The sequence below is a fragment of the Nilaparvata lugens genome, chromosome X (genome assembly GCF_014356525.2).
Source record: "Nilaparvata lugens isolate BPH chromosome X, ASM1435652v1, whole genome shotgun sequence".
Classification (NCBI taxonomy): Eukaryota; Metazoa; Arthropoda; class Insecta; order Hemiptera; family Delphacidae; genus Nilaparvata; species Nilaparvata lugens.
In genome coordinates this window covers 39,443,043-39,466,690 of record NC_052518.1, presented here as the reverse complement: position 1 = coordinate 39,466,690, position 23,648 = coordinate 39,443,043, and the positions used below count along the sequence as shown (strand labels likewise).

General features: G+C 32.9%; 1 protein-coding gene across 1 annotated transcript in view; it reads right to left on the bottom strand.

The window, feature by feature from the left end:
• LOC111046958 (mitogen-activated protein kinase-binding protein 1) overlaps positions 1–23,648 on the bottom strand; it is a gene marked incomplete at its 5' end in the record, with an annotated part of 142,318 nt that overhangs the window by 98,245 nt on the left and 20,425 nt on the right. Inside the window, 6 exon segments of the mRNA XM_039443242.1 lie at positions 3,616–3,750; positions 4,433–4,610; positions 10,099–10,274; positions 10,866–11,063; positions 11,796–11,931; positions 13,621–13,781. Coding sequence (XP_039299176.1) covers positions 3,616–3,750; positions 4,433–4,610; positions 10,099–10,274; positions 10,866–11,063; positions 11,796–11,931; positions 13,621–13,781 — 984 coding nt within the window.

The window sequence follows — 23,648 nt, the reverse complement described above, 5'->3', positions numbered from 1 at the left end:
ACGAGTCAGAGTTCCTTGTTGAGTCTTCAAGTGAACCACTCATACAACTCCATCCTTTCCTGGATAGACATCAATAATGCGGGCTAGTGGCCATGTGAGAGGTGGAGTAGGTTGATGGACCATGACAAGATCTCCAACCTGTAGATTGTGATTAGCCTTGTTCCATTTGGTTTTCTGTTGAAGGGTGTGGATGTATTCCAAAAGCCAATTCTTCCAGATGTGTTGATGGAATGCTTCAATAAGTTTCCAGTGTTTGAGGCGATTGAGGTTGACATCTTGATAATCTTCTTCAGGAATGGCAACCAATGGTGATCCAGTCAAGAAATGACCTGGTGTTAGGGCGGATATATCAGTTGGATCATTTGACAGAGGAGTAAAGGTCGAGAATTTAGTATTGCCTCTATTTGAGTGATGAGCGTAGTGAATTCAACAAGTGTCAGTATTTGTTCACCAATGACACGGCGGAGGTGGTGTTTGATACTCTTGATGGCTGCTTCCCAGAGGCCACCCTGATGAGGAGCGGCAGGTGGGTTGAAGTGGAAAACGATGCCTTGATTAGCAGCAGACTCAGAAAGTAGGATTCGTTTTGACTTGAGAAGAGCCTGGAAAATATTGTTAGCACCAACAAAATTTGTCCCACAGTCAGAATAGAGGTTTTTACAGAGGCCACGCCGAGAAACAAATCTCTTCAAAGCAGCAATGAATGCTTCAGAGGACAAGTCAGTTACTACTTCAATTTGGATTGCTTTCATCACCATGCATACAAAAGCACAGATGTAGGTCTTGGTGATAGAAGTGGAGCATAGATTATGCACCTTGATGTTAAATGGACCACCGTAATCAATTCCAGTATTGTGGAAAGGACGAGAGGGTGTCACTCAAGGCTGAGGTAGTTGTCCCATTGGTGGAATGTCATGGCGAGGTTTATGTCGAAAACAGACATGACATTTGGAAATTCGAGAGCGGATTATACTGCGTGCAGAGAGGATCCAGACATGTGCAAGAAGAGATTGAGTTAATTGAGCTTCAGAGTGTAGATATTGTTTGTGGTAGGAATCAATCAGGAGGTTGACCACATGATGACGTTTTGGAAGGATGACAGGATGTTGAAAATCCACTGATAGATGAGATTGATTTAAGCGACCTCCAACTCGCAGGAGACCATCATCATCGACAAATGGAGAAAGACGGCGAAGTGAGGTTGATACTGTTAAGATTTTTCCTTTTTGAGCATGTCAATGTCTTGTCGAAATGCTGAGTCTTGAACTTGCTTGAAAATTGCAGATTTTGTGTCAATCAATTCCTGGGAGGTGAGAGATCCAAGTCTTTTCTGTGGATGACGAGTATTATAAATGAAGCGTAGGATGTAGACCATAACATGCTGAAGTTGGCTGAATGAAGAGAATTTGTGAAGTAGATCCCATTCTTGAGGCGCTGTAGCAATAAGAGTGACGGGCGATAGAGGTTTGCTTTCATCAGTCTCAGCCAGTTCCACAGGAGTGAATGCAGGAATTGGCCAGAGGTCAGGAGGTTCCTGTAGCCAGGATGGGCCTGTCCACCACGAGTTGTGAGAAGGTAATTCAGCAGGAAGTATTCCACGTGAGGCACAATCGGCAGGGTTCTGTTCACCAGAAATATGTCTCCAGCTGTCAGAGGGTACCAGTTCTTGCGTTTGAGCAACACGGTTTGCCACAAAAGTTTTGAGCCGATGAGGAGGAGTCTGCAGCCAAGTCAAGGTTACAGCAGAATCACACCATAATGTGATAGAAGAGAACTCTAGTTTTTTATGAAAGGTTGAGATGACATATGACCTCAACTGAGCAAGTAAGTGAGCAGCACACAATTCCAAACGTGGTAGAGTGAGTTTTTTCAAAGGGGCTACTCGAGTTTTAGAAACAAGTAACTGAACATTGGCAGAAGTATCATTCTGTGATGATCTGAGGTATATCACTGCAGCAAATCCACGTTCAGAAGCATCAGCAAAGCCATGTAATTCAGTATTGCTAGACTGAAATGATTTTAGAGCTCGTGGTATTGAAATGTCGCGGAGTGTGGCTGATGTGTCAACGAAATCTCGCCACATTGCCAGCAATTCAGGAGGCAAATGTTGATCCCAATCTAGACGCTTGGTCCAGAGTAGTTGCATGAAGCATTTAGCCCACAATACCACTGGAGAGAGAAAGCCACAGGGGTCATAGATCTTGGCAATCACGCTGAATACCGTGCGTTTAGTTGTAGCATCATGAGGTAGGTTGAGGTTATATGTAAAACAATCATTTGATGCTGACCACTGGATGCCCAGGATTGTGAAGTGAGGTTGTTGATGATCATCTTGAAGAAATGCAGGAGTCTCAAGGTGACCATCAGGCAGGCTGGAAAGAGTTGAGTTGGAATTTGAAGTCCATTTTCGTAGTTCAAATCCACCATATTTGAGGAGTGAGATCAGTTGTTGTTGTAGTCTTGAAGCCTCTTCTTCAGAGTCTGCACCGGCAATGACATCATCAACAAAGGTTTGAGAGCGCAGAATTTCAGCAGCTTCTGAATAGGAGTCACCTTCCTCAGTGGCAAGTTGGTGAAGAGTTCTAATAGCAAGATACGGAGAGCAGCTCATTCCATATGTTACTGTAGTCAACTTGAAGACTGAAGCAGATTGAGTAGGATCTATAATATATGCCATAAAATAAACTGATAGCACTGATCATCAGGATGAACTTTGATCTGCCTGTACATTGGCGTATATCACAAGAGAAACAAATCTTGTGCAGTCGGAAGATAAGCAACAAATCACAAATGTTGGTCTGCATTTTCCTTCCAGTAAGCAGAATCTGGTTTAAGGAAATACCAGTTGTGGTTTTGGCACTGGTTTCAAATACAGTACGTAGGCGAGTAGTACTACTGGATTCTTTGAGAACTCCATGATTAGGTAGATTAGTCATTTAGTGATTGCTTGACATGATTTGCGGAATGAGATGGAGCAACGTCTTGTTGGAAGATTGCTTGATCCATTTCTGGTACCATCGAATGAGGCATGACTACCACAACATAGTAAGCAAATCAGATAATAACTCATGAAAGTAGTTTTTATAGGAAGCGAATTGGTAAAATTTTCAATATGCCGCTATTTTGTTTCTACGAAGGTTAGGAAGCTAAAATGTTCACAGAATATTTTCAGAACCTACTTTGTAAACTGTGTAAAATTTAAAAGAGTTCGGTGTATGAATGGGCACAAAATATAAAATTAAATGTGTAAACCTCTTCGTGGGACACGGTGTATTTGAAATACTAGTACGAATTTACTTTCTTACTGGAATACTAGTTTTCTGTGATTTAAACATTTTCGTCCAACATTATGAATGAAAGTTCATTTTTTAAATGGGAAGGTGGTTACCGGTATGCAATTAGGAAAATATTTATTGGTGGAAACCGCCCATAGATATATCAAACCGTTTCCAAGATACATTTTAAATCTGAACTATAAAATTTCATTTTTCCCAATGTTAATAAATACTTATTTACATTAGTAACATTTCCTCACATCTTCAACACTTTGAACAACTAAAGTTGATAGATTTTGAATAGAAGATAATCAAAAATCATAGATGTGATATGACTCACCCCTTGAAGTTGTCTGAATATAATAGATTTATCAGCCCCACATGACACCATTTGCAGTTGATTTTGAGTATTCAAGAACCGTACAGCAGTAATTGAAGACGAATGATCATCCAACGTTTGTACAAAATTATAATCCTGTGAAACATTACTTGTATTAATTGTAAAAACAGTAAAGAAAAACATAAATCAGATCATTTTTAAAACATGCTGAATTGGATAATTTGATCGAATTGATATTTTCTTACACTATTGGCTTTCTACATGATGACTATTCAGTATTAAATATTAATGAATAAAAACTAAATTGAATCAACAAGAACAATCGCTCCAATGGATGATGTGTTTTCCAATTCAATAGAACCACGTTTCACGGCCAATATTTTATAGGATAGATAAGAATAGACTGAATATAGACGGGAATACATTTTTTTATCAAGAACTGTTATCCTAGCCTGGTTGAATTTATTGAATATTGATGATCATATGCTCATTGACAGGCTTGGTAAAAACACAACATATTAATCTTCTTTTTCATGTTTTTATTAGTGTCTTTGTATTGCATGATGAATTTTAAATTCGAGGTCAACAATACTAGAATAGACATAATCGGTTTCAGCTTTCAACCACAAAAAACACGGGTTTTACAATATTAATAGAAAAATAAATATTTTTCCAAATGTAAAAAATTATGGTTACTACAAAATCACAGTTAGGTTATCCTCAACAAACAATACAAGAAACTAGTTATTCTTTCAAGCTAGTATATTGCTATAGATGGCCAGTAATCATTATTAATTCAAGTAACGTTTTCTGTTACCTGGTCTACATCGAATACATGAATGAGACGATCTCTTGATGCCGACGCCAGAAAATTACAGGAAGTATTATCAGATGTCTCATGGATGGAACAGGATTGTGAATACTCCAAACACAGAACTTCAGCATCATGTGCTTCAATCAGACACAACTGTTGCAGTGAGTTCAAATCATGGATTCTAAAAAAAAAAAACGTTTGCAATGTAAAGAAAGGAAGCAAAACTAAAGTTCTAAACGCTGTAGATACACTAATTTAGTTCAAATTGTATTCTAGATGGACAAATTCGTTTTCGGTAAGTCTTCATTGTATCTCTTATTTTAGAAATAAAACCAACATTGTTGATCTTATTCTATTGCACTTGAAAGAGAATGCCAATATACTTTCTCAAGTGGAATTTTAAATCACACTAATTAAATCTTTTCCCGCAAGATAATTGCTAAGAATTCGTTCACGGCAAAAAATATGATTCTTGAACATCGATGTATCAACATTTCATACTCATAATATGTTTTAATAGTTTTTATTTGAATTGTTTCAACCCAAATTGAGTAACAACAAGTTGGAAACTCACAATTTGAATCAAAGGGCCATGATTCTTCTCAATTTATTAATATTGTCGTAAATGTGCTTTTGTAATTAACACTTTATTCATTAAAAGTTTACATCTATGAACAAGCTAAAATAAAATAAAACACCATCTTTGAACATCTCTCATAAAACTCTAACTAGTTATCTTTTTATAAAATAAAAACATAACTAAAAGATTGTCACCTTGACAACCGTGATCACATGATAAGTATCCATGCCTAGCTAGCCTACATCACATTGAAGACCAACATCCCTAAGGGGGGATCCTTAGGGATGTTGGTCTTCAATATCCAGATTTCCCTGATAAGGTGCTAGACGAGATTAATGTGTACAACCTTTGGTTTGATTATTCATTCAGTTTCTTGATCCTGTACACAATATCCGCTTCACAATGTAGTACGGGCCTTTCCTTGCTCTTTCTAATTTTAAGCATTTTTTTTAAATGCCAAATTCAATTATTGCAAATAACAAACTTGAACAATCAGATATAGCAGCATTTGATCATCCACCTTGGGGGCTTCATCGCGTCCCCACCAACGATGTCTCAAACCTCTAAATCGAAAAATACTCTGCTCAGCCAAACCTCAGGACAGACACACTTCCTCCCTGCCAGATAGCCATGATTCTGCAGTCCCAGACAACCGTGCTTCTTCCCTGCAGCTCCAAACAAGTCACGCTTCCTCCCTGCCAGACAGCCATGCTTCTGCAGTTCCGGACAACTCTGCTCCCTCACAGCTACATGCTGAGGACTGAGGAGTCCCATTCGAGCTAGTAACACACTTACTTGCTCCTGATTTTCTCACTTATGCATAACCTAATACATGTCGTAACCTGCACATCCTAGGTAGTTTACCTGTGCCCACACGCTATGTGTGACTTGTTTGAGGCACAAAACAATGTTGCTTCCGACTATTCATCTCTGATACTCTAGGTCGAGAGATAGAAATATCCCTCGTATCTTGGCATTGTTTTTGAATAACTTTATTATTTAAAACCATTTCACAAGCAGTCAGATCATTCTCAATTCATCTATTTGATTAAAATCATTCTTCATTAATCAGACAAAGAAATTCAAATTGATAAAATCTTGTTTTAAAATTTATAAAATGTTTAAAATCAGTCAAACCAGGTTACAAGAACATTGACTCCAATCGCTTGTATCCTTGTAAGCCTCTCCTCATGATCAGATTCCCCTGTGAGTAAATCACTATAACTTGTGGCACACTAACAATGTTATACATATATCTCAGAGCCAACCTAAAAGGCTCAACAAAGTCCAGAGCAAACCAATGGCCATGATTCTTCTAAAAGTCATCCAGCATTTTTTCTTTTCCCCATCAACACTAACATAAACAATCTCAAACAATTTGCAAATTTTCCTCGATAACCTGTTGCAAGTTTTGTCTTATATTAGATACAGATTCTAGCATACCTTCTTTGAGCCTGTATGATCTGGATGAAAAGAGCAGTGGACTTTGGTAATAAATAAATGAAACAACTAAGAGTGTTATTTCTGAATCTAACCCAATCCTACATAAAGTTTCAAATGATTGTTGTACATTCAAAATTGATCAGAAATTGAATGCAAAACGATCATTAAAGTTACTGGTAGCTAGATAGCTTAGGGAAATCTAATTAATGAATATTAGGAAAGGTCAATGCCAAATGAGAACAATAGGTTTATAATCATACAAGATTATATTTTGATAAATCAAAGATTGGTTACTGGTAGCTAGATAGCTTAGGGAAATCTAATTAATGAATATTAGGAAAGGTCAATGCCAAATGAGAACAATAGGTTTATAATCATACAAGGTTATATTTTGATAAATCAAAGATTGGTGCAAGATAAAACTTGAACATACAAAAGTTCTAGAAGTGCAAGTAAACATATATTGAGTCAAGAATGAATGACAATAATAATTCAATTGATGAAATTCCAAAAAATTAATAACTACACTTTAAAATGTGATGTTTTTTTACATGTGAGCAATCAACAATCAATGTGATGCTAAAGTTTCTTATTACTTCTGAGTTGTAGTTACAGGTAAGCAAAATTTCAAATAAAATAGATGAAAACTATAGTATTAGAAAATATTAAAAGGATTGAGTGTGAAAACCTTCTAATAAAAATTGATATAAGTGATGTTACTGGAATGCAATTTCAACGAGAAATACAATACTGATAATACAATCTAGAAAGTGACTTCTAATGCAGTTATGACTTATAATGCAGTTAATGAAAGTATAATTAAATCAAATTTAATTGTAAAACATGAATTAATCTTCAAAATTAAATGTAATATTTGAATACTGAGATACTAAAGATAATATATAATGTTACAAAGATTCTTGTGACCCTAGATTGGAGAATAAACTAAAGAACAAATTGATTGAGGCTGTTAAAATTGAATTGATTAACTAGAGTTTGTAAAAAAGGCTTGGAATTGCCAAACGTTAACATTCATGATAAAAATTCTTACAAAACCAAGCAAGGGAATGGAACTAAGAATCACAATAATTGAAGCTGAAAATTGTAAAAAAGATTCTTACAAATCCAAGCAAGGGAATGGAACTAAGAACCAAAATAATTGAAGCTGAAAATTCTAAAAAAGATTCTTACAAATCCAAGCAAGGGAATGGAACTAAGAACCAAAATAATTGAAGCTGATAATTGTAATCAAAAGTCAAATTGTAATAACTTTGACTAGAATGAAAGATAATTGAAAAGATTCACAAAAATTTGGTGTACAAAATACATGTTAATTCAGGCTAGAGCCAGTGAATGGCAATGTGAAACAAGTTGCTAAATTTCAAAATGACAATGAAGATGGCCTAATGAATAAATGGTCAATAAAATCTGTTTTTTTGGTTAACTATTTTGAAAATCAAAAACAGTAGATAGTACGTATATGTAAAAGAAAAGGTAAATTAATACAAAATACTTAGCTCAATGTAAGGTTAGCAGCTTCAAAGTGCCAAGAGATAGGACATATCCAGGCCAGGACATGTCGATGGGAAGCTGCAGCAGAAGCAGGACTACTGGAGGAGCAAATATTCTCACAAATCAAGAGAAACATGGAGTTGAGCGAGGATCCAAAATGATGAAGTCGTTCCAAGGGAAGAAAAGCGGCAACAATGTGGCTATTAGTGGTTAACAGCTACGACGCAGCAAAGTCACAGTGCAACGTGATGCAACAGCGAGACAATCTTATGTAAAGAACTTGGAGCACAACTCAAATTTGTAAAAAGTGAGTTAGAATTGCAGAACGAATGTTTGAGAGATGCAATTTGATTGAAATTCATTAAAACCTGGGTCCAAAGTAACTTGGAAAAACACTTGAGTATACATGAAACGTGTGGTTGCGATGCACTGAATTGAAGATTGTGAAAATTTAAGACTTCAAAGTTAAAAACTTATGATTGATTGATGACTTGATAGTAGACACTTTATAACATTTGAGAAGTGATCTGAAGATTGAGATTGAGTGCAAAAGAACAGTTTCAAAACTTGAAGAATGCAGAGCTATATGATCTCTGAACAAAAGCGAATTGGAGCGAATGAACGAAGTAAGTTTATGAGAGACGAAGCAGGGGGTAACGCTGTGTTGTACGACGCAGAACCAAAAAAAGCAAGCTAAAAAAGTTTAGACCTGAAAACAACCTAATTAGGACAATCGACGAAAATCTTTAAAAAATATGCAATGTATTCTAAAGCTATAAATGAGGAAAGAATGACGAAAAACAAGAGCGACCGAAAAGTCAGCTGATTAAAATAAAGTAGGCAGCGGAAGCGCGCCAAGATTCAAACACTGCAAAGAAACTACTACAAAGAAACTTAAGTGAAGAATGGACGGCAGACGAAATCTAACAGAGCCAATTTACCAACTCATTGAATGCTTCCAACTCCATTTTTGATCTTGCTCTCGTTTTAATGCAAAACTTTTTTTGTATAAAAAACTTTTAGCACAATTATTTTTTTAATGATCTATCTCACTTTCGACACCAATGTTGTAAATGTGCTTCTGTAATTAACACTTTATTCATTAAAAATTTACATCTATGAACAAGATAAAATAAAATAAAACACCATATTTGAACATCTCTCATAAAGCTTCTCATAAAACTCTAATTAGTTATCTTTTTATAAAATTCGTTGCCAAAACAGTCACCTTGACAACCGTGCTCACATGATAAGTATCCATGTAGGGCTAGCCTACATCAATATTATGGATTACATTAGATTTCTTTATTTATATATTATGTTACAATATTTACTGGCTTATACACCAATTTACATTAAATGACGGTAATGCTGATTATTCAACGAATTTTACAAAGTATAGATAATTAATCAATGAGAATAAAGATTAAATACAATTAGTATAACGATAATATTAAATTGTAATGTAACTTCATAAATCGGCGGTGTTTCAACAAATAATTGTCGATTCTTCAAGAAGGATATCAAATAATATCCTTCCCATCAACACACGACCGGATTGTGATGGAATAGAGGTGTTAGGAATATTATAACATGTGAATTTGTGATTTGAATCTTAGAAATGGGATGAATGGATAAGATGGATGATATTAGAATGAGTAATAGTGAACACAATATTGCATTAATGATTCAAAATAGATTAATGGAACAAACGTTATAGGGTGTGATTTAATCAAGATTTTAAAAATTGATTGAGTAATAATTACGATATATAATACTAAAGAACAGAAAATGTTGAGATGAGTTGATGAATATGTATTATGTAGGATGGATGAATGAATGGAATTAAGAATGGAAAGGAAGAGAGATTAGAATATTTGTCATGCAGTGCTCTAGGGTTGGACAGACTCAGTCATTTTCTCTATAAGATATTTTTTCAAAGACAAGATAAAGCCTGCTCGGCTCTCAATGCATCTAATAGAGTTGGGATCTAATAGATGGAGTGATTCTACTAAATCAATAGTCTACACTTTCATTAAAAATGATCAGAGAACACAGCTTTATTAGAAACAATGCATGATTATAAAAATAATTATAGCAGAGCAAAATTAGTTTTAGTGAAGTTGAGCCTTACCGAATATTGCCAGCTCTGTCGCCCGATGCCAAATGTTTACCATTGGGACTGATTCGAACAGATCTGACTCCATTTCTTCCATCATAAGACATATTATCACCTTTTTCAGCACCCGATAAATCCATATTTTTCAAATAGTTCAGTTCTGGGTCTATGTACATCACTTTCAGCAGTTCCTACAAGAAAGCATTACGATTGAAATACCGGAAATATTGTTTTTTATTTTATACTAGGTTATGGAGACGTTTCCAGCTTCATAGGTTTGCTTGTAAAAAAGTCAAGTTATTTGAAGTTGCGGGAGAAATATGTTGTTTTTATATCTAAAACGAAGGTGATGGACAGGTTGATTTAGAAAACACAAAAAATAGTTCTCAAAGAAGAACGATGTCTAAATAGCTGAATCTTTCTTATCCATGAAATGTTTCTGTAGATCAAACTTCCCCCTGAAAGCAAGAGACCATTTTGAAGGCGAGTCGCAAATTTGAATATACTTTACTCAACATCTTACAGCTTAAACTGAAAGAGTTTCAATAATGCACGATTTTTTATTGTATTTTCTATTGAATAGCCTGAGTTAATTAATTATAATTTTTACAGATTTTTGGAACATCTAGTAAAGGAAAGCACTCAAATTTTAAAGGCAAATATCCATCCTGGTGACTCTTTCGAATTTTTTTTCATAATCGATTTCTTAAAAACAGCGGGAGCTTCGAGTGAAACTCCACCAAGTATTAATCAACACTACTTGAAAAATATGCAATACTCACATTGCTATATATATTCCTTCTGTACATAGTTTTATTATTTGATTCGTTTGAATTATCTAGATTCCAAAACCGTATTGTATCGTCGCTAGAGCAAGTAACAAAGGAACCTGGAGGCATAGCTTCGTCGTTGATAGCGGGATACATTTCTACAGCCCAGATACATGCCGAATGATACAAAAACGAATATGATTTGCCCACCTGAGAATAAAAAGTACAAGTCAATTTCATATATAAATTCAGTAAATTTTTGTCAAATTCACAGCTGGCTGTGCACTGATGGTTGATTCCACTATATGCATGGTTGATAGGATGATTGTTTTGATCACTTTAAAACATTAGACAATATGCTCAATTGTCATTGAAGATTTAAAGCCGAATTCTACTTCCTGAACCAATCAATCTAGAGACTCTTGTATTCAAATAAATATTGATAAAACAGAAAGTGTCTATTCCACAGATAATTTTTTATTACAAAAACAGAACTTGAGTTTCAATTATATTGAAAATTGGTTGAATTAATTCTGGTTTGAATGGAATAGCACCCATTAGAACTAAAAAATACACATTATTGTACACAATAATATAAATATTAGTTGAGATTCAACTGGTGTAATATACTGTACAAGAATAATGTAAGTATTATTGTATTGTGTAATCACATCCCCTTAACCATGATATAGGTACTCAACAGCCACAGACTATACAAAAGTACTTCAAAATCTTATTATTTTGTCTCCTACACCTATTACATTCGTGCTAATTGAGACAGTTTGTGGCAAAAAATGAATAATTGCTACATATACATATAAACCAATAGGATATTCGGCAATGACAGATTATGATTTCGTACACATACAGCACAAAATAATGCAATTTTATTATCAACTCTTCAATTTCATCCATACTTGAAAATTTATTGCAAAAACTTACCCTTTTAATATCCTTCACATCCCATACATATAGACTATGATCATTATAAATACAACTTAATTTGTGATTACGTTCATCGTAAGCTAAAGCTATGGCATCAGGGTACTTTGCATTGGTAGGATGATGTGCCATATGACTGAAAAAACAAATGATACATATCAGTTACATTGCTTCAATTTTCATTTAAAAAATTGCAATTCTTGAAACATATTTGAATAACATTTTTATACAGGGTTGGAAAATTAAGTATGGATAATTTGAAACATCTGTTACACACTCATTTTCAAATGAAACTCAATTTTTTCTTCCAGTGTGTTCATTTTCAATGTTGACATTTTGATAATTAGAGAGGAAGAAATTGTAACATTAATAAAGTGCAAAAATAACAACTGTAAATTGGCTTCTGTATTTGTCCAAACACTCATGTATACGTCGAGATGAGCAAGAGATAATCTTATTAAGGACATATCTGCCGTTGAGGAAACGTTGGTGGATAACGATTGGGATATTCTGTTTGTGATTGCTGCTTTTCTAGCGATGGTGAATAATTTACTGTTTGATGTGTCATTAGTCGAAACTTCATAGGCCTTCACTTTTTTCAAGAGAACACTATTGTAATAAATTATCTAGATCGCTATCTAAGGGTACAACCACACTGAAAGCGGAGCGTGGCGTGACATGGTCAGAGCGTTCATGATACACACAGGAAGCGTCTGAGCGTCAAGCATCAAGGGCCTAGAAAATGGCATTGTCCAAGTTTGCACGGACATTACTTTATGAAAACAATTACTTAAAGTATTGGATTTCAGCTAAGCCTGTTAGGACAGAGTGGGTTAATGAAATTAACTTGAAAAATAGACTTTTTGGTGGATACCAGCATCTGTTTAATGTTTTAAGAAAGCATCAGTCCCGATTTTTTGAGTAGACTACATGCGAATGTCAACTTCAACCTTTGATTTATTTTCACGAGAGTGAAGCCTGATTTGGAAAATCAAGTCACTAATAATTAGAATTTTAATTTCAATTATTGGAGGAATCCAATATCTGCTGAAGAAAGACTTATAATTAGAAATTAATTACAAAGTTTAAAAGTTTGTGTTTCTTCAATGATTCCAAATTTTTTTTTAAAAACTCAATTTTATTTTTTACAATAGGTAATTGAGTGGAATATTACTGATAAATTTATTAATTCACCCATCTAAATTTAAAATTTATAGTTTTCATGTTTATTTTGGACTAAAATTTTATAAAAATTGTAGCCAACACGTGAAATTCTAACCTTATCTTGGACTTTGTCACCTATTAATTTGGAAGAAAAATAGCACAAGGACTACCTTATTATTCTATCTACCAATGTTATTACATGAGTGTCATTTTTATTATAAATAAATTTACACTAAGGTAACCATATTTCATAGAAATTTGAATGAAATGGATTAGAATAGCCTTACTTTTGATTTCAAAGTGCAATAGATGAATGTTAAGGTGAAATTTTGAGATTCGTTTAAAAATGAGTGTGTAACTGGTATTTCAAATCACACTTCATTGCCCAACACTGTACAAAAGAATTACACAATAATGCCATAAATATTATTTCTATATTAACTAGTCATAATATTGGAGAATGGAGATTTTTCACTCTTCACTTCCACATCGTATAAATTTTTGTTGAACAGGTTTCAGCAGTTACGCAAATCAATATAAAGCTATTTTACGAATCTTTAAATTGAACATCTCTAATGATTTCATCAGAAAAAGTTGAATAGATAAGTTTGCAATTGAATCTGATATAGAACATTTAAATTGCTATTTTTGTAAATGTTACCTAATGGAAAGACCTTCAGCTACATCTACTCCAAGGTAATGGGTTCTGGGAAGAGTAGTGATGAACTGAAGGGTGGCTGGATTGAAACATCGCACAATCCCTTCTGCACAGCCAATGAAAATATTACGTTCGCCGACTGCCATACAATTTGCGCTACTTGTCTGCAATAATAAAACAACATTTCACATTACAATCCAGTCATTTTATTTGAAAATTGATTATCAATTCGAGAGAGAGAGAGAGAGAGAGAGAGAGAGAGAGAGAGAGAGTTGAAATGTTCAAACAGGACAGTTGTGCGTGTGACCGCTCTCGTTACGATCGATAAATAAATGTGTTTGTAGTGACAGCTGTCAGCTGGCATTTAATTTAGTTTATTGTATTGACACTTGTCAATACGTTTTTGTATCCAAGATGAATAAATTTCAGTTTTGTGTTTATGGCTCTCAAGTATTGAAGCATTTCTTCATGGTGTCAAAAGTGGTAGAAAAATGGGATCAAGAAATATAGAAGTTGAGAAAAGAGAGAAAGAAGAGTTTCAAGGGTCGGTAGCTCAGTTTCAAGTTGCCACTCCAGAGACTTTATAGTTTTGGGAGCCTCAAGGATGGTCCAGATGGATCACAAGATTTGAACGATTCAGAAGTGCTTCAAACTTGTCAAGTAAGTCTGAACGATGCCAGGTGGATTTACTTTTATATAGTCTTGGTGAGGAGGGAGAAGATTTATTGAAATCGTTTAGACTGACTGAGGAGGACGCAGGTTGTTACGGGATAGTTAAAGGGAAATTCGAGGCATATTTTGGTTCTAAAAAGAACGTAGTGTATGAAAGAGCAATATTTTTTAAACGGATACAGTCAACAGGAGAACTAGTGGACTCATTAGTGAATGATTTGCATAGATTGGCTGGAGGATGCCAGTTTGGAAACTTGTGAGAGGAATGAATTAGAGACATGATTGTTATTGGGGTTTTGGACAACAAAGTGTCAGAAAGATTACAGTTGGATGATTCTCTGACATTGGAAAGAGAAATAAGCAGGGTTAGACAGGCAGAAAGTATCAAGAAACAGCAGGAAGTTGTGCGGGACCATGATTTGAAGGATGTCAATGTAGTAGCAAACAGTCAGAACGCCAAACCAACTAGTCAGTCTCTTAGATTTACAAATACTAAGAAGTGGAAATGTTACAAATGTGGATTTTGACATGATCAGAATGGTAAATGTCCAGCCTCAGCGAGTCATTGTTTTGAATGCAATGTGGTTGGTCATTTTTCATATAAGTAAGCAAGGACTAAGACCAAATGTTAGGGAAGTAGAGACTGATAACCAAACACCTGCAGAATCCTACTTAAGAGAGCTGACGATAGATCAACTTCAATCCCCGGACCCATATACGGTCTCTGCTATAGTTGGTGTAATATTACATTTTTCTCGATTAAAATCGAATCTTAAATTCAATATCAATAAAACTTGATAGCAAATATCGGTGTAATCGATATGAGAACTTAACGTTTTACCGGGAATTTATCAGCTACACTAATGTTGAATAAATCACTGTGATAAAGTTCTTTTTCTGGATAAACACATAATTCTAAACAATATAAAGGTTAAATAAAAAGTTCAAAACAGTTTTAAAATAAAGTTTTATTGAGAATAATAGATATAATAATTGTAAATTTGTATTCTTTATTAGTTGGCAATGGATGACGTGTCTATGTATCGGTGTATGGTGTATCTATGTATGGTGTTTCTCTAAGACGTTTCTCTCCTGCTGAAAATTTTCTAAATAATTGTAATTTAAAATGTTTTGTGTGAGATCTGAATGTTTTTATAAAATCTATTGATGTTATTTAACATACGTGAAATGTAGATTTCAATTTTTCTTTTCAATTTGTGTTAAATATTTCGTTTAATTTTGAAAGCCATAAGCCTGCCTTAAAACCCGTAAATAAAAAATAAGTAATCTTAGTTTGTAAGTTTTATATTTTTTGATCTTGATTTGAAACAATAATTTCTGAGCTTTGAGAAAGTTTTTGAATCTATTTTGATGAACATATCAAACATATTTGTAACCTGAATCATCTTCAATTTATGTTCAATCCATTTTCAATCTATGTTCAATCCATGTATGATTATTTATTCTGGTGTAAACTGTACATTTTTGAATCATTTGAAAATTATAATTTGATTTGCTCTGAACTGGACTTCTTATTCATAGGAATTAAATCCATTCATGATTTATCAAGATGTTAGCATATTTGGAACCGATGACTTTCCTTAGGTGATAGGTGAAATACTATCAAACCTTTTGGATAAAATTGGTAGCACGTCAAATGTTACCCCTGTGGTGGGACCGAATTACAAAATATATATATCCCTGGTTATAGAAATTATGTGTAGGCTGATATCTTGATGGTTTATGAATGGTGAAATGCAGACTGAGTGTGGGGTCGATTCAAGAGCAATCAAATCCTAATTAATAGATATTTGTGCATATTAGCAAAATGGCATACAATATGCACAATATTAAAATTGATGATGAGTTAATAGCTATCACAAAGCAAATGTTTGATGAGCAAAATGATAGGTTTGATGAACAAGATGCTAAGATTGACAATCTGAAACAAGATCAAAATGCTAGGTTTAATGATATGAAACAAGAATTTGCTAACATCAGATTAGAAAAGGTTAGTATAAACCTTCTATTGAAAGATACACATGAATCATTGATTGATAATCATGAAGATGAAAGCAAATTGAAGCAGGATAATAGTAGTGTACAAGATCAATTCATTCAAGTTTCTGATAATGTAGGCCTAGTTACTGTTGTTGAGAATGTCAAGCCTATTGAAAGTGTAGAATTGAGTAAAGAAGTAGGTAGGGAGTTGTCTTCATTGAAAGTTAACTATCAAGAAAGTATTATTGCTACATTGAAGGTTAGGAAGATTCTAAACAAAGTGAATGTTTACATGAGACAAGTTTCTGCAGAGGTTAGGAACAATGTAAACAAAATGAATTCTGCTTTGAGTGAAGATGATGACTTCAACTTTCAACTGAAAATTGAAAAGGTGTAGGCAATGCAATCTCTAATGAACTTGACTGACTTTTGTGAGCAAAATGGCTTTGTTGAACCAAATGAACACATGAATAAAATCATGTTTCTGAAGAAAACAAAGCACAAAGTCACCATTGATGTGTTGGTATTCAAAGGTTGTTTCAAGTTGTTTACTGATATGATGAGAATGAATCACATGATGAAAGGGTATTCCCCAGCACTATGTTATGATTAGGAATCCTGTGTCATGCCGGGATTCAGAATAGCAATGACCGTCAATACTACATATGGTAGAAGTCCATATCTATCTTTTTTCTTTCCTGTAGCCTATTTTCTTGGCCCTAAATCTTTTCAAATTTCGATTCTTTCCTGTCTCTGTGTAGTATTCAGTAAATTTCTTCTATGATGCATATCTTAACCAATCTTGTCCATAGTCATTCAAATTTGTGAATTCTAAGTATTCTTCTGAAATAATTTTGGAAGTTGAAATTGTAGCTTATTTTTCGTAATCTTTGAATTGTTGATAAACTCAACTTTTCTAGAAACTATCTACTGTAGTGTAAATAATTGTGTGCTTGCGATATATTTTTTTTCATCATATATTACTTATTTTAATTATGTCTATTTTGTTATAAAATATTAGGTAACTAGCATTTTCAGAGCAAATTATGTCCCCATTCCTCATCTTTCATTGCATATCGTGCCATAAGCCATATGTAATTAGGTTATAGTTTTCTTCTGGGCTTTTAACCCATTTTGCATTTTTTTATTTTTGCTGTCCAATACTTTGGATCTTTGGTAGACAAGTAGGTGTGATTCTTTTAGAGGTGTGGGCGTGAACCACATATGGCTGGACTCGATTATCTGACGTATTTGTTTGCGATATAAAAACCTTAAGACTGCAACATCAAATGTTTGTTAAATTTTTGCATACTTTTGATTTTGTGGTCCGATACTAGAGTCTGCTATCACATTACCTTACAGACATCTAGGAACTCTCCACCCAGTAGTATATTTTATTATACTATACTACCTTATGAAAGTTTTCAACTGACATGTAGGATAGGCTCTAATTAATCTTTCTCTTCCTTGTATAACTTAGGGGATTTATTTACTCATTTTTCCTTTTCTCATATTTGTATTTTTTAGGGAACTTATTTACCCATTATCTATCTTGATCTTCTTTGTATTGTAATCTTGAAATGGGTTGTAGTTATTATACAGTCTTCAAATTCAGAAATTATTTGAAAAATAAATGGTTCAATTTATAAAATGTTGAAATTTAATCTGATGTATAAATTCTTTTGTTATAATAAAAACTTCAAAATTTGAAAGTAATAATGAATTGTGTTGTCATAAATAAGAAATGTTCAAGATAAATAAAAAATTGATTTGAATAATAATGATTTCATTGAATGTAAAAGTTTTGTCGTATTATTAATTGAAATGAGTTGAAGTTTGAATTTCTTCTAAATTTGAGTATAAAATTGATGTCTTTTTTCTAAATTTAAAAACGGTTTTTTTATGAACTTTGATATGATTAATTATCGTTTGAAATGGATGCTGGAGTGTATGTAGAATTTTTAGTGGGGTTTGATTATTAGAATTTTGCTGGTATATGATTGTTTTTTGAGATGGAAAACCATTATTGCCTAAAGAAGGAATGACCAAAAGGTTATGACTTAGAGAGGCAGTAATGAGATACGGTAATATGTTTTGTGTTGATTACTTATGTTGATTTCCATAGATGCAGAATAATCATTAATTATGTTGATTGCCATAGATGCAAATGATTACTTATGAATATTGATTGCCATTGAAGCAAAATATTATATACTGATATATACTGCTAGGCCGAATTGATATCTGCAGGATTTTGATAGCCGGTGCTGTACTGCATAGTTTGAGATAGAATAAACTTACAGTTAAAAATCAATATTATTTGCTTCACATAACTACAATAGGAATTGAGAATGGCTCAGGATATCAAGACTATGGAAAAGATGCTAGAAAAATTCAAATCTGAAATAAATGAAAACATCAAGATAACTATTAAAGAAGAGATATCTGCTCTCAATTTAACATCAATTATAGCTGAGCAAGATAGAAAAATTGAGAAGTTAGGAAAAGAGAATGAAAGATTAAAACAATTTCTTCGAAATCTTAACATATTAACTCCATCTACTCCTCCAGACGGCACTTCGCCATGAGAAAAAATGCCGACGATAAAATAATATATTATAATTGATTTCTTTTAATAAAACAATATAAAATCTTATAGCACCCTTTATTTAAAAAAAAACTTTAAAATAGTTTAACGAGTAGTTTCGGTGATATTACACCATCGTCAGGTGTAAGATAAAATGAAATAAAATTCAATAAATGTTTACTAATTGATACAAAATGAACATATGCTTAATTTCATATGATTAATTTATTTCTGGTTGAAGTTATTAAATTTAAATTTTAAATAATATTTACTCACTTTTAATTTTATCAAAAATAGGATTATTTGATTCAAATTGGATTATATTTATTAAATTATTCCTATTCAGTGTTTTCAGTGTTCAGTTTAAATATAAATTCAGTGTCCAACTATAGAGGTATTTCGTTTATTGACGCAATAGCTAAACTGTTTACTGGTCTTCTTCTTCTTCGACTGGAGTCCTGGGTACACAGTAATAAAATTTTGAAGGAAAATCAGGCAGGTTTCCGAAAAGGGTACTCGACAGTAGATAATTTATTTAATCTTATTTCATTGGCGGAATTGAAAACAGCAAAAAAAGGTGGTAAATTATATGCCTTCTTCGTGGACTACCGGGCTGCATTCGATACAGTGAATAGAGGAGCTTTGTTATATAAATTATCATCTATGGGACTGTCCACTAGGTTTCTTTCAATAATTAAGAGCTTGTACAGTGGCACAAACTCGAGTGTGTGGTATAAGGGTGGCGTAACGGAGTCGTTTGGTACAGATACAGGTCTCAGACAAGGCTGCTTACTCAGTCCTTTGCTGTTTGCATTGTTTTTGAATGATATTGAGGAGGAATTGAGAGGAGGTGCCACTACGGATGGTGTTAAGCTCGGTGTACTCATGTATGCGGATGATATTGTGGTGCTGGCAGATACTCCAAGAGAATTACAAGGCATGATAGAGAGGTTAGACCAGTATTGTGAGAGGTGGAGACTAGAGGTAAACCTGGAGAAATCGAAAATTATGATTTTTAGAAAAGGTGGAAGAAGGAGAGGTGATGAAAAGTGGGTTTTTAAAGGAGAAACTATAGAAATTGTTAACAGGTATAAATACCTAGGAGTAACACTCACGCCAAACTTGAGTTTCACCCCGCACCTAGCCGATAGATTGAAATGCGCAAAGAGAGGTTTGAATGCTGCATGGAATCAGGTGATAAATAATGGAAAGGTGCCGTTAGCTTCCAAGTGGGTATTGTTTAGAGCGGTAGCAAGAGCGATAATGTGTTATGGAGCTCAGATATGGGGATATAGAAAATTCGAAGAAGCAGAGAAGCTCAAACGATATTTCATCAAAAGATTGTTTGGTTTACCCTATAATACGCCCAACTATGTCATTTTTCTGGAAACTATGGAGTCGTCAATATATTATTTCACTCTCAGTTTGCAGTCCTCGTATATTGTAAAAGTTTTGTCTTATACAAATGATAGGTATCCGAAAAAATTAGCGTTGCAAATAATCAGTCAGAGATTGTCATGGTATAAACATTGGAATGATATGGCCAGAGATTTAGGAATAGAGATAAACTTGAATAGACAAGGCTTTGCCAATTGGAAAGGAGAACTGCAAAAATTGAGAGAAGGCGTGAATAAGTGTGAGATAGAACTATTTCAAAGTAAGGCGGCAGAAGCAAGATACCACAAAATTTATAAAAGTTTAAATCTAAATTTAGGGAATGACAGTTACCTTAAAAGCGATATTGCCTACTCTCAGGTCAAATGGATCATGAAGGCTAGAGGAGAAGCAATAGACCTGAATTATAAGCCCTGGATGATGGATAGAAATTTTCTGTGTTCTCTGTGCAATAGAAAAGAAGAGGAAGATGTGTACCACTTTATTGCAAGATGTCCAGTACTCAAGGAATGGAGAGTTAAGTGGCTGGGTAAATCTATTTTGGGGACACAAGAGTTTACAGTAATTATGAACGGTAGTGATTGGAGAAGCCTCGCGTTATACTGTAGAGATGCGTGGAAATACCGATGGTTTCTGATAAATAACTTCAATTATTAAGTTTCAATTTATTACTATAAAATGTACATAAGTTAGAAAAAGTTGTGAGGTATAAATTTTTATTTCGTATACTGATAGTTCCAGAGCTCGAGTTTTTGCCATTTTGATCGAATCTTTGTTGTTTGCCTATTTACTCTTCTTTCTTAGATGATATTTCCAATTCATGAAGTTTCATTGTTGAAATAGTCGAAGTTACTGAATTTTAAGTTACTACTGTTGTTAGTATAAGCGAATACAATGCTGAAATATTACTGTATAAAACTCCTTATGAAACTCCTTCTTCAGCTGACGGCTTGAAAGCCAAGCTTGTGATTTTGTTTGATAATTTTATGCTTGTATTCAATTTTTGTCAATAAATCATTATTCTATTCTATTCTATTCTTATTCCTATTCAATTTTGCAGTTTTATAGATATAAAATTCCTCTTTTACATTCAATTTATTACTTTCATTACCAATGCTTAATATTTTCATATTAGAATTTATATTGATATAATTATGATTATTATCAATTAAATGCTCAGCAAACGCTGATTTTTGAGTAGTATTTTTTTATTTTAAAGCCTGAATATATTCATTGAACCTTTTTTGAAAACATGTACATGTTTGACCAATGTAAAATTTTTCACAATTACTTTCATATTCCAGTATATAAACGCCTGATTTTTTAAATTGATCCTGTTGTATTTTTTTATTAGATATCTTCTTTATTAAATCAAAAGCATTATTTGTTGTTTTGTATCCTAAATACATTTTTTTGCGAAAGTCTTCCTAATTGCCTTATTGAGAACAGTGTTGTTTGGAACACAAATATATTCCCCATTTTCTGAATTTCTATCATTTTGTGGGTTAATTTGTTTATATTTTTGCTTATATATCATCTTATCACAAAATTTGGTATCATATCCATTTGTTACTGCAAACTATTTTATAATTTTCACTTCTTTTTCATAATTTTCTTTTGACATAGGAATATTTATCAATCTATAAATCATTGATCTGAATGCTGCTGTGCATACACAAATGAATGAACTATTCCATGAGGAATCGATTGAAGAATTTGAATTACAAATTAAATCTTGGATTTCATTCATTGAAAAGAAGAAATTCATACATTTGAAAAAATAAAAATGCTAGCCTTTAAACAAAAGAAAAATATTAACTCAAATCAATATTATGAAATTAATGAATATGAATCATATGAAAAAGTGAAGAATTCAACAGATATTGAGTTTAATGAGAAAGAGAATGAATTACTTTCGAAGGCTTCAAAATAGAACATCAATTTGGATAATAAAACGAATGTAATTGAAGAACAACTTTTTGATATTGAAACCTCAATTAGATTCAAGAAGAGAGAGATCCAAGGTACTTTGAGGAACAATTTTGTGCAAGAACTCGAAAAGATAACAATCTTAAGAAAAAGGAAATTTTGGTAAAATCAAAAGAAGATATGAAAATTATTAATTAAATTTCAAATAAACTAATTAATGAAAAAGCTATGATAACAAAAGCAGATAAAGGAAACACCACAATTATAATTAAAGAAATAGATTATAATGATAAAGTAGAGCAATTTATTAGAGAAAATAAATTTCAAACTTTAGGACCAACTAAAGAGTATTGCAAAAATATAAATAATATTATATCAAAATGTGGAACTTTTTCTAAAATAGATCAATTTAAAATGTAAATGATTAATCCTGCCTCACCAATTTTTAGAGGTCAACCTAAAATTCACAAAGTAGGTATACCTATAAGACCTGTGGTAAACTATCGAAATGCTCCAACTTATAAAGCTCGTAAATATTTGAATAAAGTACTGCCTCAAAAAATAATAATAAATGGAAATTATAATGTAAAAAATTCTTACCAACTAGTTCACAAAATCAAGGGAATAATAACTATTCCAAATCACCCAATTTTTCTATCATTTGATGTAGTCAACATGTATACTTCTATCCCAACTAATGATACTATTAGCATTTTAAAGCAAAACTTGATTGCAAATGATGTGAACAGTAATGGAATAGATGATTTAATAGCATTAACAAAAACATGTATAGATCAAAATTATTTCACTTTCAATGACACAATTTATAAGCAAAAGGAAGGTTTAGCTATGGGGTCACCATTATCAGGATACCTTGCTAACATATATATGAACAATTTGGAAAAATCTAAAATTATGAATAATAATAATAATCCTTTGAGAGAAAATATCATTTATTGGTATAGATATGTTGGTGATATAATATGCTTATACAATAATAATGATGAAACACATGAAGATTTGAAAAAATATTTAAACTAAATTTCACCATCTATAAAATTTACTATGGAAGTTCAAAAAGAGAAAATTAATTTTTAGACTTGGAAATAAGTGAGAGAAACATAATTTTAATATCTTTAGGAAACCCACGCATACAAATTCTCTAATTCCAAAAGACTCTAACCATCCATGGCAGCAAAAAACAGCAGCATTCAGATCAATGATGTATAGATTGATAAATATTCCTATGTCAAAAGAAAATTATGAAAAAGAAGTGAAAATTATAAAACATTTGGCAGTAACAAATGGATATGATAACAATTTTTTTGATAAGATGATATATAAGCAAAAATATAAACAAATTAATCCACAAAATGATAGAAATTCAGAAAATAAGGAATATATTTGTGTTCCATACAACACTGTTCTCAATAAGGCAATTAGGAAG